At 44.3% G+C, this 16,268-nt stretch overlaps 1 protein-coding gene across 1 annotated transcript in view; it reads left to right on the forward strand.

Annotated features, from left to right (window-relative positions):
* Window positions 1-1,329: 1,329 nt before the first annotated feature.
* The window catches only part of MAP1B (microtubule associated protein 1B), a 94,182-nt gene continuing 79,243 nt past the window's right edge, over window positions 1,330-16,268 (forward strand). Inside the window, exons 1-2 of the mRNA XM_068535480.1 lie at window positions 1,330-1,630; window positions 10,103-10,204. Coding sequence (XP_068391581.1) covers window positions 1,447-1,630; window positions 10,103-10,204 — 286 coding nt within the window. The 5' untranslated portion in view covers window positions 1,330-1,446. The remainder of the gene's footprint in view (window positions 1,631-10,102; window positions 10,205-16,268) is intronic.

Consider the following 16,268-nt stretch of genomic DNA (forward strand, 5'->3'; position numbering starts at 1 on the left):
TCAGGAAGGAGCTAAGAGCAAAGAGTACATTACCAATAAGTCAGGGTGGTTAACAGCTAAGACCATGGGCTATTTTGGAAGTCTTAGTATATCCAGGTGATTTTTTTTTTTTTTTTTTACTAATATGCATTCTAGTACTAAAACTATATTGACTACTCTAGTTTCCATCCATTCCTCTTCCTAAGCCTCTTATCCCCCAGTCTTTTATGATAGTACTGTGTTTGCACGTTTTGTTCCTTCTTCACCACCACCCCCTACTTCCTGGGACAGAAGCTATATTCAGTATATTCAGTATGTTTGTAGGAATGGTTGTAGATGGGCTGCCTTTAAACAACATTTTTATGAGTTCTTCTAAACATAGACAAAGACAATAAAAATTCCCAATGCTACATGTATTTTAAAAGACATCATTGTCACATGAAATAATTTTTCTTGTGTGTTCCCCAAGGAACTGAAAAGTATATTATAGTCACTATAGTCCTGCTGGGTAGAGACAGTATCTTCTCTTTATTCTTTGTTATGCCTCATATCTGTTCAGCATATTATTAAGAAAAATCTGTATCTGGAATAATGCATCTGCATTCTTCTCATTTCCCACGAGCACCACAAAGCCAGTACTTTTTCATCAGTGGCTCCTGCAGAGTAAGGTCCAAAGCCTGAACAATGGTAAGCTTAGGTTTTGCATTTTTGATGTATTCTTTACAGTGAAGGTGGTGAATACTGGTAAATATGTCTTCCTGAATTCACATCAAAGAAGAGACAGGTTCCATCTTCCCGGGCGGGGTACCCTCAGCCCAACGTCCGCTGTGCTAACACAGCTCCTAAGAACCTGGCTTCAACGCAGATGGGACACAAGGCAGAGACCTGACTTGTGCACCTCGGACAAGGTAAAATATCCCGACTCTGAAAACGGAAACCCATCCCATTCTCCTGCACCAGCGGGGTGAGGGTTTGCAGCGGGCGGTGGGTGTGGTGTGGGGTGTAGGTTGGGAGTGTTTTCCCCCCTTAGAGTCCTCCTGCCCCTTGACTCGCGGCCCTGCCCTGACCATTGTCCGCACATCTCGTCCCTCCAGCTTCCGGGCCGCGGGCGAGATGATTTGCTGCAGATGACATCAGCCCTGGGCCAACGGCTGGAAGAGCGGAGGCAGCCACCCCGTGAGGATGTGCCGGGTGGTCCTTTCCTCCTCCTCTTCCTCCTCCTCCCCGCTTCCCTGCCTAGTCTCCATATAAAAGAGGCGCCGCCTCCCCGCCTTCTCTCACTCCCCACTCCTCTCCGCCGCGCGCTCTAGGAGAGGGCGGAGGGGGAGGCGGCGCGCAGCGCCAGGAGGAGGGGAGACGCAGGGGGCGGAGCGGAGACTGCACCTTCGGAGATAATCCTTTCTCCTGCCGCAGAGGAGAGGAGCGGCTGGAGCGCGGCACTTCGCCGAGGCATAGCAAGCCGGCAGGATGGCGACCGTGGTGGTGGAAGCCACCGAGCCTGAGCCGTCCGGCAGCATCACCAGCCCGGCGGCGACCACCTCGCCCAGCCTGTCGCATCGCTTCCTCGACAGCAAGTTCTACCTGCTGGTGGTTGTCGGCGAGATTGTGACCGAGGAGCACCTGCGACGCGCCATCGGCAACATCGAACTTGGTAAGAGGCCCTGCGCCCCGAGGGGACGCGTTTGGGGAGACGCGCAAACGCGACCCCACCCAGGGCGCGACGGCCACCTTTCTCCTCCGGCACGCCCCGCGCCCATGTCTTTCCCCGCTACTTCCCACACTCGGTCCAGACTCTTTTTTCTGGGCTCATTTCGGAGAATAATTTGAATTATCAGATTTGAGACGCAGTGGGAGAGCTTCTCCTAATCTTGATGGATCCGTTACCAGGCTGGGTCGGCAGATCCCAGCTGGCTACCGCCTCTCCCGCTAAATGAGATGCAGGTGTCAAAGGGGCAGAGGCCACAATAAAGCCGCAACCGCAGGAAACCAAAGGTGGGGGGGGGCGCTGATGCGACCACTCCTTTCAGCCCCCCTCTCACCCCCGCAAAATGCTGGGATTGCCCCTCGCCGGCAGACCCCAGGCTGAAGTACCATGTGCCAGGGCTCGCGTGGGAATCATTCTCACCACAACCACCTCAGCCCCCGAGAAGTGCCTTTGCTGGCTTAAAACCTCCCCATCTTTTCTTTCCTTGGAATGACTAGGCTAGTCCTAGGGCCACGCCCGCTCCCCCCCACCCCCCCGGGACGCAGAGATGGAGAACCGCCTGCGCCTCCTTCCCAGACGGCGCCTGCCTCGCTACCGCCCCTGGGGCCTTGGTTGCAGCTTTTAGCAAGGACAATGGGACCCCCAAGTTGTGGGGTGGGGCTTCTTCTTCTAAAATTCTCTGCCTCGGGAGTGATGGCTTAGGGAGGGGGCCGGCGCCTCGCCCGGTGCGCGCACTACGGGCGCGCCCTGCAGAGGCCGAATAGCGGTTTGCCGGGAACCCTGGGCGGGGCCGTGAGGGTCCGGCGGGCGCAGCCTCGGGCGCGCTGACCGACCCGCCCCGCAGCCCCACCCGGGCTGCCGCAGTGCCCCCGCCCGCCGCACCTGCCCCCCGCACTGCGGCGCCCCCAGTGGGCGCGGCTGGCCGGGAGTGCGCTCCGCCAGGGCTTGGGGGTGCTACGTGCCCCCACCTCTCCCCAGCCCGGCTTTGTTGCGCTCGAAGTCCCCGGGTAGGCAGTCTGTCCTCTGCCTTTGCCTTTACCCCCGGCGTCCCAGACCTCCCCTCGCCCTGACAGGGACCGCTGGTCCCTCCGCAGGCCCAGCCCGCGCTCTATTCTCTCGGGGTGGTGCTGAAGCGCTTCTGCCCGGAGACACCGGCTGGTGGGCGTGGTGCAGTCCGCACTGCGGTCTCTACGGCAGCCCGAGGCGGACAAAGGGCGTTCACGCAGCCCTCGTTCCCCGCGCCCGCCCGCCCCCCCCGCCCCCCCCCCCCCCGCCCCATAAATTTAAGACGAGAGAAAAACCTTGTTTTAGATGAAAAAAAAATAAACGCTAGTCGTCTGCCTCTACATTTGGAAACGGTCGCCTGTCCCCAGAACAAAAGGCTGCAGGGTGGGGGCTGGAGTTGCAGACCTGGTTCTTTTGTTTAACTTTAAAAGCACTGATGTTCCTTTTCAGATTAAAAAAAAAAAAAGAAAGACAGAAAGAAAAAAGAAAAGAAAAAGAATGTGAGCAACAAGCAGTCTTGTTATTTTCTTCGGAAAACAATATTTAAGAATAGGATATGTCAATAGTGAAATGCCTCATTTGAGCATCTCAGTAACGCTTCATTTTCAAACTACAGCCCTTTAATCTGATCTGTACTCATTTAGTTTATTTGCACATTTTCTCCTTGGAAGATTTCACACGTACTGATTTTGGGTGTGGCTACTGTATGAATCAATGACTTTGTATTTTTAAAAAAATATTATTTGTCAGCACCTTTGCTGGGAAGCAATAATACATCAGGAAGTGTTTTTCTATCTATAAAAGGTTCATAACCACCCAATGTGGTGCAAGGAGAGGGACCACCATCCCCATTTTGGAGATGGGGGGCCCAGAGAGGCAGGAAGGATAAAGGGACCGGCTCAAGGTGACACCACTCATAAGTGACAGAGGTGCCAGCACTGCAGCATCACTGGTTTTCTGGCCCTGTCATGATGTTAGTGCAGGACAAGCTAACATCAGGGAGATCAAACAGCAATTTTCAGAGCTTGCCTTTATACAAAGGCAATAGTCATCCACTTGTGGGCAGCGCCCCATGCAGGGAGGTGGTTCAGCAATCATCTTCCATGTAATTATATTCCTGCTTTGTTACTCTGCTGATATCCTTTTAGTGCCCCATTTCTCAGGGGGTTTATTCAAGCTGCTTCTGTTTGAGGATAAACTAGAGGTATTCAAGTATCGCTGTGAAGTGCTCTCTACTGTTTTTTACACTACTAGCGCTTAGGGATAATACTCAGATTTGTCTTCCTGTCTTTCAAAAAAATTTTTTTATTGATGTATTACATAGAGAGGAAAAGGTACAAATCATAAATGAGGAGCCTGGTGAATTTTCACAGAACGACATACCTGTATGATCCTGATCAAGAAGCAGACATTACTGGAATCCCGGAAGCCCCCTCAGGTTTCCTTTTCAGTCAGCGTGCCTTCCTGATTTTTAATTCCCTGATTCAGTCAGGTTTTTGCAGGTACCTCTGAAATGGCAGTATTGATCCCATTAAGAATCAACCAAGTGAGTGAGCAGAGCCATTTCCTAACGCACAGTAACAGATGCTGCTTTTCCTCTGGAGATCACTCTCTTGGGTCCTGGGGTCTCGGATGCAGATCAAGCCGCAGGGCCTTCCAGTGCTAAGTGAAAACACTGCTCCCATAGCTTTTCCGACAGTCTAAGATGACTTAGCAACAGGGCAGGCTGGCTGTTTCCCTGTGCCGGACTCGCTGCTGCCTCAGCTTTCAGGTCCCAGCTGGACCTCCTCCAGAGGTCACTCTGATACCATGGCTGTAGTTACTGGTGCCCATGGACCCCGTTGTGTGAAGCAAGATGGAGCTGCTCCAGGGGGTTCGGCTCTGACTGTGTGCTGCAGGCTGGGAAAGCCGTTCATCATCTGTTCCTCTTGCTTCCCATTTCCCCTCTTGTCTTAACAAAGGCTCTGTGGGTTTGGAGACCCTGGTGACTTGGATTTTTGCCATTTGATGACTTAGGGCTCTTTGGGAAGTCCAGAAAATAGATCTGTAGGAAGATGGTGGTAAAATCAACAGGCCTGAAACATCCCAGCATGGATGCTTAGTAAATTCTTCATGAAACCTGGTGTTACTGAACCAAACTCGGGTCTGCTCACCCTCGCACAGTAAAGCCGATCTACTGACACCAGGTTGTGGTGAAGGAAAGTGCAGCTTTATTGTAAGGTGCCAATACAAGGAGAATGGGTAGTTTGTGCTCAAAACCCTGAACTCCCCGAAGGGTTTCAGCCAAGCATTTTTAAAGGCAAGGTGAGGGAGGGCGTCCCAGGGTTTGTGACGAGCTCGTGCACAATTCTCTGGTTGATTGATGATGAGGTAACAAGGCGGTAATGGGCACTATGTGCTCATGGTCATCAAGTAGTTAATTTCTTCCATTTGGTGGTGGTTTTAGCATCTGAAAAACAAGTCAGGAAGTAATGCATCAGATACTAATATCTAGGTACTTCAGAGAGGAGCTAAAGCAGAGGATATAGGGGAGGGGTCCGTCCCAGGAAGGCCCCATAGGGTCCTGCTTGGTTACACAAGGAAGAGAGACCATCACTCATTTCTTCAGCTGTATTCAAAATGCATAATGCAGGGTCTGGTCATTTCTTCTCAAATTTGAAACAATAGACTTTCCTCAGACTGGTCTAGCTTTAGTTAGTTAGTTATGCAGGACTCAATGCCAAACCATTGTTGTTCCATCAGCTGCTCTTTGGCACCTCTGTTGCCCCCTTCCTAATTAGTCCCCAAGAAGGACTTAACAGTCATCCCTATTTTTAGTAGAGCCTCCACTCCTCCTGTTTATTTTAGGACATGGACTACATATATCCATGCCTTGCAAAAGGAATTCTAGAGCCTTGTGAAAAGTTTTCTTTGCTTTATTTTATTTTTTTTAAAAGAAACTAAAACATATAAAGAATACAAAGTGTCCGTTTGATGTTTTCAATTACTGTTAAAGAGTGTAACTTTCCCCTAGTTAACATTGGGAATCAGCAGGATTTGTTCATAAAAAGATAGATGTGTGTAACATCTAATGTCCTGGATTTTTAGATGTAAGTTTCGCTAACTACAGTGTTTCTGATGTCATTTATTGAATGTTTTTAGTCTAAGATGGTTAAGAGAATTAAGAACCCAGGAAAGATTTGGGGTTTCATTTCCATTTTGTTTCAACAGGAAAACAACAACAACATGGTAGGAAGTAAAAGAAATGTTGGGGACTGTTAAACTTACTATATTCATCTTCATACTTTTCAAAGTCAAAAGGCAGATGCCTTTCTGCTTGCACTGCTTAACTGGTACTACCTACTAAGGGTTCTTTGATCCATGCTGAAATATAAGCCAGACACTAAACTTAAGGTCATTAAATTGATGAGTCATTATTAATGTTCTCTAAAGGCTTACTTTTTAAATAAGTTCTAACTTTTAGGCCAATAAATAAATTATTGTAAATCACTTCTTTTGCTTGCTTCTAATGTGAAATGCTAGCCAAGACCTAAATTATTTATCATCAATGCTTTGAAATGATGAACTCTGTAAGATACTGTCTGCATTACACATAACATATAAATTATGAACGTCAAATTGTTGGCTTAAAACAAAAGGAAAAAAGCAAATTGAAGGTTAGGTCAAGGGAAAAAATAGGAAAACTTTTCTCTAGGAAAGAAAACCTTATGGAATTTACCATTTCTTTGTTTTAATTGTTTCTTTATGATTCAAATCTGACTTCAGATCACGTTTTAGCATAGTTTTGAAAATAGAATCTTATGGTTATAGTTTAGTAATAATTTAGGAACTTGGACAAAAAATATTCAAAGTCTGTTTCTGAGAGGGAGCAACTAAAGCTCATGGAAGAAAACCAACTTGCTCAAATAGCAGTCAGATAGAATCCGTGTACCATTTCAGCACACAATGCATGGTCATTTCTTTCTGCTTTCTTCAATCTATTGTTTCTTTCAGGATATAGATTTTAGCCTTTAAATGAGAGGTGTTTTTAAAAAATTGTTGGTTTTATTAAATAATCCTGCAAAATGCTTGCATGATCAGTAAACTTGGCAAGATCTAACCTGTGTAAAATAAGGCGACCTGGCTCTTCCTTATTGTTCACCCTGACTTGTCCTGTGATACCCACCCCCCAACAATACACACACACACACACACACACACACACACACACACCCTTTTCTTTTCTCCTTTTTTCATCTGTCAACTTTATGTGCACTTTAGCCTCCCCTTTGTGCACTGCCACCCCTGGAATCAGAGAACTGAGATGGAAATCCATGATCCTTTGTTCCCGCCTGGTCATCAGGCTATACACAGACAGTGATAGTACTCGCTTCCAGGGCTGGAAGACAGCGCCAGGTTAGGTAGGGGTGTTCTCAGGATGCCTAGCCATAGGCCAGCTGCCCAGGGGTGACACATGTTCTCTGGGCCCAGTTTAAAAAGTGGAGGTTGATCTCCTCCAACTGGTGGGGTTGTTTTGTCCCCACCTGGGTAAGCCTGTAAGGGCACAGTCATGATGGAGTTTGCTGGAGAAGCAAAGGCCCGGGGAAGAGCTTGACCCGGCATGGATTGGGGGATAGTCAGAAAAAGGGCCAGGAAATTCCATGGCTCTTCTACTGCCCACTGGAAACCAGGATGACCTGCTTCTGAAAGCCTCTTCAGACCTTCTTTACCAGCACCCCACTATCCCCTCCAGCCATGAACTCAGGGAGGGGACTATGTGAGAAGAGCCAAAGAAGACATTTGTTTTGTCCTGTGAACTTTAGAGGGGCCACTGCTGGCTTCCTCTTAGGCACAAAGGAGCGATATATAAACTGACTAAATGCAATATGAATCTTCATTGAGAAGTGGCATTTACCTTTACTAACATTATCCAGTAGAAGGTACAAGGTAATTACACAGTATTTTCTTTCTAAAATTGATATAGAAAGTGGCTTGGTTCCAAAATTTTCCTTTGCAACTAAAATTACTAGTGAATCCATTGTAACCTTTATTTTATAAGTGGTAGTAGTGATGGTGCATCGTTAAGACGTAATTTGGCTGGAAATTGCTCCCTTGAAAAGAGAATCCTGAATTTTTAATTTCACTGGGAGTATAAGTTACATTATCAGCTGTTTGCTAATGTCACTTAAAAATTACTAAGTGGTTTTTCTACTGTTTCATACTTTTTCCATTGCTAAATTACAAATCATAGAACCAGGAGTTTATGAAATAAAAAGCAAATGTTTAACTGCATGTGTCATGACATTGAAGTTAATCGAAGCCAAGGGAAAAATGGCAAACAACAATCTAAGAACAAGTCTATGTATAACTCTAGATGAAGCCATTCAAATCATGTAGCAATTTAGGCGTTCCTTAGAACAAAGGCAGAAAAATTATACGAATTTAATTTTAACACATATGTTCATTATTAACTTTATTGACCCTACTTGACAAGGCCTGAAGACAAAGTGGAGCTCAGACCTGGAGCACAGATAATCCGGTCAACAATTTCCAATTAAGCAGCTCAGACAGGAGCTCGATGATTTTCCATGCTAGCCGAATACACAGTATATATACGTGGAAGTAAAATATTCTAATGAATTCAGGCCTCTCGACCTGTCAGGCTTTCTGTGAAACAAACAAACAAAAAAAACCCCATTTATCATTTCTGCACGAAAAAGATCCGCAAAATCACAGCGTGCCTTTCTTGTTAAAATTTAAATACTCCATCAGCACAAATGCAAACTGAGACTGTTAATGTTTCCAGGGAGACCCATAAAATTCTCCCTGTAATTTAGCCTCTCTTTAGGAATGTTAACTCTTGCACACCTGAATTCTTCCCAAAGATTGTATGAGAAATTTCTGCCTCTATGTAGTAGATGTACATCTATTTGAAAATATTTCTCATATTCGTAAAGGTGTTTGGTGTATCATCTGAAGATATTTTAGATGTGTAGTCAACTCAGTTTCCAGAATCTTTGTAGTCTGTGTGTGTGTGTGTGTGTGTGTGTGTGTGTGTATCTACCTTCATTCTTTGCAAGACAGGAAAACTGAACAAGATTTAAATGGGGGTAAATGCACGTGTGCCTTAAGGATTTAAGAGGTGTGTTTAAATAACACACTGCCATTTATACTCCCAAGTCTGTATGCATGACTAATGACCAGCAAAAATGATTAAATGACCAAGTGTTTATTTAGAGATAGTTCACCTGTGTGGTACCCCTAGACGTTCAAGTCCCTGCCTTTAGTAGATAGGCAATAATGATTGTTGTTCCAGAGGTTTGTTTCCGGCAATTGAGGATGTTCCGTGCAGGGGTACAATTAAGGATACTACCTACGTAATGGCTCTACCATGAGCCGTCTATTTGGGAAGATATAAAAATACATGAAAAACAAACACACACTCCCAGTTCTGTGGTTCCCCAATTTTGCCTGGCCTGCTCCCCTGGACTCCCACCTCTGCTCTACCCTTTAGCCATCTCTCTTGGAAGGTCAGGAGAGAGGAAGCAGAAAGAGATGAGGGAGGTAGGGCGTCAGCACTCCTTACCCTCTCATTCCCCTCACCCCAGCTTCCAGTCTTGTGAACGGAAGCCTGAACTTTTGTGGGAATAGACAGTTCATGGCCCTCAACCCTGTAGAAGTTTTATACAGTATAAAATGTTGCCACATTTCTTTGCCTCTGGATAAGAAAATTCAGGACAACTAACAATTGTGAATGAAAGAGCTGTCTGCCAAGCTAGTCAGGTAAATGCCTGGGAGGACAGAGAGGCCACGTCTTTTAAGATTGAGATCCAGCTTTCTTAGCAAAGATCACACAAATTTTGATTGATATCTAGGGGTTGAGAAATCAAGGTCAAGAATGGGAGGGGTAAAGAAAAGTAACCAGATACACACACAAGATGCATATGCACACTGCAAAATCTTTAAAAACAGAGCCCTGGACTTGAATGCCAGCCTCCGTATCTCTGCTTCCCCACCCTCATTCTACGTTTTCTAGCCACGTACAAGCGGACCATGGGAAAGCTAGCAATTGTCTGGTAGCCCCCTAACTGCTACAGGCTCACCATCTTCCTGTCCTTTCTACTCCCTCCCTGGAGTAAAGCCTGTCATTTTCCTAATAACTGTTTTCCTTTACTCTTCCAGAAGAGCTGCATTTACATTTTATGAGGGGCAGGAGTTCAGTCCACACTGCTAGTTATCCTTCCCCTGCGGCCTGGTGGAGAGACTTCCCCGGCCCTCCCATTTTGTGGGCATCCACTGCTGGTCACCACGCTCTTCAGGAAAGGAGTTTCCACATCCTTCCTTAAAGCCTGAGAAATGCTACTGTGATGCTTTCCAAACCACTTCGAAATGAGTAACTGGAGATCTGTCATCTGTCTTCCTTTCCTTCCTTAGGAATCCGATCATGGGACACAAACCTGATTGAATGCAACCTGGATCAAGAACTGAAACTTTTTGTATCCCGACACTCTGCAAGATTCTCTCCTGAAGTTCCAGGTGAGGCTTAGTTCAGTATTAGTCAACCTAGAATTTGAAAGGACGAGAAACAGGCCATTGGCTGGAAAGCTTTGCCTGGGGCATGGAAAAGATTTCCTCTTATTGCTAAAGGATTCTTTGTGTTTGTTATTATGAACTAGGTTAGCAAGAAGCCATATTTTAGGAAAGTCAACTAACTCTTAAGTTGTCACTGTGTGGGTTTCTATTTTGTGGAGTCTTAAAAGTTTTTAAGTTCTAGGGTAAATTTAAAAAAATTTTTTCATATTTATCTCACTGTACTCTGAGCTTAAGGGTTTGTAAACAATTTAAATGTTAATTTTACTCACATGAAGTTATGAATACAAATTGGATGCTTCCAGAATTTCGTAACTGCCCTTCCCTCTCAAGAAAATGAAATATCTGCTTTTCTGCGTTTTCTATCTCAATGAAATATACATGATCATTTTCGTCATTGCATTATCACCTACTTTTCTTAGTGTGGGTAAAAGAGTCTGAAATTCCAAACTACTGTTAAAATAGCCGTTCCTTCAGAGATGAAAAAGAATACTACAGAATAATTAAAGGTAAGGACACAAACATTTGTCATTTATGAAGAGGCTGCCGCTTCACTGGGGATGTAGTCTACCTGTGCCTCTGGGCCTGGGGATGTAGTCTACCTGTGCCTCTGGGCCTGGGGATGTAGTCTACCTGTGCCTCTGGGCCTGGGGATGTAGTCTACCTGTGCCTCTGGGCCTGGGGATGTAGTCTACCTGTGCCTCTGGGCCTGGGGATGTAGTCTACCTGTGCCTCTGGGCCTGGGGATGTAGGCAGACTCACCCACCTTGTCTTCCTCATGTGAGCTGTGACCCATACTTCTCCCCCTTAGTCACATTTGAGGATTATGAACAGAGTTACTTGCCCATAAAGACTCTAAACCTGGGGTGTGTTTCTTTTTTTTTTTTTAAAAGGCCATCCATATATCACCTAAAATTGTCTTTGGGCCATTCTTTTTTTTTTTTTTTTGGTAATATAGTCTCTAAAGGCATTTATTTATTTATTTATTTATTTATTTATTTATGGCTGTGTTGGGTCTTCGTTTCTGTGCGAGGGCTTTCTCCAGTTGCGGCAAGCGGGGGCCACTCTTCATCGCGGTGCGCGGGCCTCTCACTATCGCGGCCTCTCTCGTTGCGGAGCACAGGCTCCAGACGCGCAGGCTCAGCAATTGTGGCTCACGGGCCCAGTCGCTCCGCGGCATGTGGGATCCTCCCAGACCAGGGCTCGAACCCGTGTCCCCTGCATTGGCAGGCAGACTCTCAACCACTGCGCCACCAGGGAAGCCCCTGGGGTGTGTTTCTCAAAAGCTCTGCCATTGATCTATCACAGATACTGTTTTGCGTTTTATTTCTTAAATATCACCTAAATTTTATGTAAAAGAGAGAACACTCTTTTCTGTTTACATGATTTTGTTGTATGATTGCAAATTTTGTTGGCATTGATAAAAAACCAGCAAGGAGGTTCAGCCTTTTTGACCGATTACATCATATTCCATTAGCCTTGTACATACTGAGATTGGAAATCACTTATGGAATGTCAGTGCCTTCATGCATCACACTTGGCTGCAGCAGTATGCCCATGAGACTGGGATAGTTCTTCTCTTTGAGTTTGCTATTAGAATAAAATCCCATACTTTTCAGTTATCAAATGAATTGTAGCTTTCAAGCATGGAGTTGAGTAAATGTGTTAAGAAAAACTTAGCAAGAACTGGTTCATTAAAAGTTAAATTTGCTGTAAAGCCATGTGAAAATCAGCTCTGTAACTTTGCGTCGAGACAAAAAGAATGATCCAGAGACTATTAGACAGCGCATGATTTGCTGAAGTAAAGGTACAGTATATGGTTGTTTCTCTCGTTGTTATGTTGTATTTTTTATGTCTTGCACATTTCCATGACTTTTAAATTCATCTCATGAAAAGAAAAATAAGGGAAGTACCCTTTTCCAACAAGTATGTTTCAAAATGTAAAATTCAAGCTTTTATCCTTTCTCTGTAGGTTGTTCTGGCTTTCTTACTATGACTATTTTTTTTTTTTTTTTTTTTTTTGGTAAATGAATCCTGTGATTTGCATTGTGTTCATTCATACTTGTATTTGACTTTATAAAATGACAGTATATTGTGTAATGAAAGGCTGCAAGAATTGCTAAAGAATTAACCATTTTTGAACCAGGGACCTAGTATGACTCTTGTGGACTAAGGAAGGTCAGGTCCCCCCACAAACCACTACCTTAGGCTCATGTAGCCCATTCTCCCTTCTTTTCCTGCTGTCACCCACAGTAAAGATTGGTTACCGACCTAGTTGTAGCAGTGCTTTGCTAGGCTCTGTGTCTAGAGATTGGCGCCTGGACACACAGCACCCTCCCATTCTTGCCAGCTCCAGGAAGAGGTTATGAGCTTCCCTCCCCAGCCTGAGAGTGCAGCTGTGCAGGGCTGGGCCTCCGCTCTGAGAACCGAGCATCCAGAATGCAGCCATGGGGGTGAGGCCCTATGTGGGAAGCATTCAGAGCGGGGTGAAGGTTTCTAACCAAGACTACAACAGAGGATAAAAGCGCACGTCAGATTCAGTTCAGGTAAGTAAGTGTGTTTTAGAGAGAAGAGATGTTACGTTAGAGGATGAGGATGCCAAATTGGGGTAAGCGGAGATCGTAGGGTGATCGCTGGATTGGACCCAAAGAAGGCTTTAGCTTTTCCTGAACAAACTGAAGGGTTTTACGGGAAAATTTGAGATCTGTTTTTTAAGTGGCTTCAAATCTAGTGTGTCTTCCCCACTCACTGATAGTCTGTAGAAGCTAACGCATGTACCTCAGGCCCCTAAAATGGAGTCAGCTGAACCTCTGCATTTAGAGTTTCAAGAGTCTGAGTTAACTTAGAGGCAAGGAACAAGATGAAGGTTGAAACCTCTAAAAAAATAAAGCTGTTCCTTCAGCCAATTAAAAAATACCTAAATAGCACCTACAGTGTGCCAGGCCCTGTGGGGTGGGGAAGGTGAACAGGCAGTGATGAACAAAAAAGCACAGTCACTGCTTTGCTTACTCTTGTCTTCTTGTGAGAAGAGCAGGCATTTAACAGTCATATACAGACTAGCACAAACTCTAGCACCCTGCATCAAATCCAAACATTTTTTGTTTTGCTTTGCCTAGGCTGGCAGAGTTTTAATAAAATATTCACTGTCCTCCCTGATGACACAGGTATAGTGGCACTCAGAATCTGTAGAGATTTGGTCCAGGACTCCTGTGGATACCAAATCCGATGAATGCTCAAGTCCCTTACATGAAATGCATGATGTTTACGTATAACCTACGTGCATCCTCTCATATACTTTAAATCATCTCTAGATTACTTATAATACAATGTATAATACCTAAAAGCCATGTAAATCGTTGCCAGCCTGTGGCAAATTCAAGTTTTGCTTCTTGGAACTTTCTGGAATTAAAGAAAAGTATTTTCAACCCTTGGTTGGTTGAATCTGCAGATGTGGGACCCGCAGATACGGAGGGCCAACTGTAGATGAGGAGCTAGGGTTGCTCATATATCTGTTTTGCATTCATGCTACTATACCCCTGTTGCTATTTTAAAAAATTGGAGAGTCCTTATAAAAGACCGGTGATAGCCTCAAATGCAGCTAATAGCTCATGCGAGCAGCACAGCCAGATTTGTCAGATTTGTTCCCTTGTACTAGTTTACGTCTTGTACTAGTTTTTAAATATGGTTTTGAGATTCAGTTGGCCTATTTCTTCAGGATTGCAGGTCTGATTGAATGGCCTAGTCATCTTGAACAAATATCCTTTGAGCAGGAAGCTGGAATATGTTGCTTTCTCTGCAGAAGTGGAGGTCATCTACTATGAATAATGAGGTGATGGGTCCTCCAGCTCCCCAGAATGTGAGCTCTGGGATCACCAAGTGCCGTCCAAGTCTGGCATACTCTAATTCTTGGAATAGTCAGTGATCAAGGGTCGTCTTACTCGCTCAAACCTGTTGCAGCATTGACTTCCTCAATATCCTTCAACAGACGTCTCTGTTCCCAGGGCAGGTCTCTGCTGATTAGCCCTGGTGTAACACCACTCCTGGCCACATCTAAGCAGGGTTCAAGTGAGACCCAGTTATCTTGAGAGAAAAGGTTATGTATTCTTTCATGAACACCCCCCAGTCTTTTCACTCAAGTCAAAGTTCAACAGTTGAGTCTTTTCAAAATAGAGGAATAGTCTTATATTTCCTTATATGTACAAATTCAAATACTATCGTAAAATTTTTGTTTATATATTACAGTATTTTTTTGTACCTTAATTGTGTTCGATGAGAATCATTTTGATAAATCTTACCACGAGAGTAGAGCTAGGTGAATGGAATTTATTCACCATGCTGAATGGAATTTATTTCATTCTCCATTCCTATTTGCTTCTTTCCCTAACTTAACTTTAGATCTGTCTGTCCCTAACAGTAGAGAGGACTATCTCCTAGGGTTATAGAAAGTGTCCCATGATTGCCTGTGTTAGACAAACATCAGTTCAAAACAACAAACAAATGTAGAGCATTCCTAGGACAAGGGACACCAGAATGAAAATTAATTTCAGTCTTTTTTTCCATCATTTTGCTACTTCTGCCTACAAAAATATTCAACATTTTTGTTAACCTAAATCCTCACCAGCAACAGAGCATGATGCAGATTCTGGATCCTAGCTCTAAAACTTACTTGCTGTGGGATCTCTGACAAGTTACCTAACCATTCTATGCCTCAGTTTTGTTGTTTGTAAAACAGAGATGATCGCTTCTACCTCATAGAGTTTTCATGAGGATCAAATGAATTAATTTGTATAAAGATCTTGAAACAGTGCTTATCACATGGTAAAACAATAAACATAAGCTAGTATTAAAATTGTGGCCCTTGTTGAAAATCTATCAGATTTGTATATTTGGTGATTATTATTATCTAGGGGAAATAGTGGCTTTAGATATTGGCTGACTTCCTTTTTGTAATAATTAAAAAATTTGTATGAAAGGTGTTTCTCAGAGAAGCAATTGCCATTGACATTATCAGAAGGCACATAGTTGCTGGTTATGTGCAGGAGACAGCAACATTCTTTGGCTGAGTTTAGGAAGGTCCTTTGGGTGTGAGAGCGAAATGGAGGTGATGCATTAAGGTGCTGCCATAGCAGGACCGTAGGGCAGGGTTGAAGACCATGTGCAAAGTGGTCCTGTTGCTGCCTCTCTGAGGATGCTGATGTGGGTGAGGTTGCTAGCCTGCCCTCTCGCTGTGATGATCTGTCCGTGGGTGACGTCTTCCGATCCCTCCTACCCCTCGGTTCTCTCTTCTTTTCTCTCCAAACAACAAGTGACTATAGACTTTTCCAGTTTTAAGAAACTGAGATTTCTTATGGCTTATTTTCTTAGTCAACTGAATAAATAGTAAGACTTTGGTATATTTACATTTTGTCCCTAGTTTTATAACTCCTAGATCGCATTCACAAAAAAGCTTCATGCGGTGTGATTGACTTTGCAATGTGTATATGGGTGGTTCTGTTTAAGAACCCACGCCTTTTCTCTGGAAGGTAAATAAACCACAGATTTGTGCTGAGTGACTGCTAAAAATATCTTGCCTCAAGATTGGTTTTTGACGGAGAATTAAAATCAAGCCCTTTGAATTTAAGTCATGAGAATCCCTTCCTCCCTTTGACGTTAAAGAGTCAAGGGTTTACAACGTTTGCTGGTAGAATGATAAGAAAATACTAAAATGCTCTTAGAAAAGGTCTAAGAATGTTTGTAGTCATCTTCTTTCTCTGCCTAGACTTGTATGTTTAGTCTGTCGTTGTACAGAATTATAGCCTAATTGTATGTGCCTAGAATACATCAACCCCCCTATAACAGCCAGTAATGAATGTGTTTTCAGCCCTGCTCCCAACCTTTAAAAGATAAAGCACACAAATACACGTTCACTTGCATTTGAGCGGCTGACTCGACCCTCAGGGATCCTGTGATTTCCAAGGGAAAGCAGATGCATTATCCTCCTGTTCTCTCTCTCACGTGCACACGCACAGGT

This window comes from Eschrichtius robustus, chromosome 2, assembly GCF_028021215.1.
Source record: "Eschrichtius robustus isolate mEscRob2 chromosome 2, mEscRob2.pri, whole genome shotgun sequence".
Taxonomy (NCBI): Eukaryota; Metazoa; Chordata; class Mammalia; order Artiodactyla; family Eschrichtiidae; genus Eschrichtius; species Eschrichtius robustus.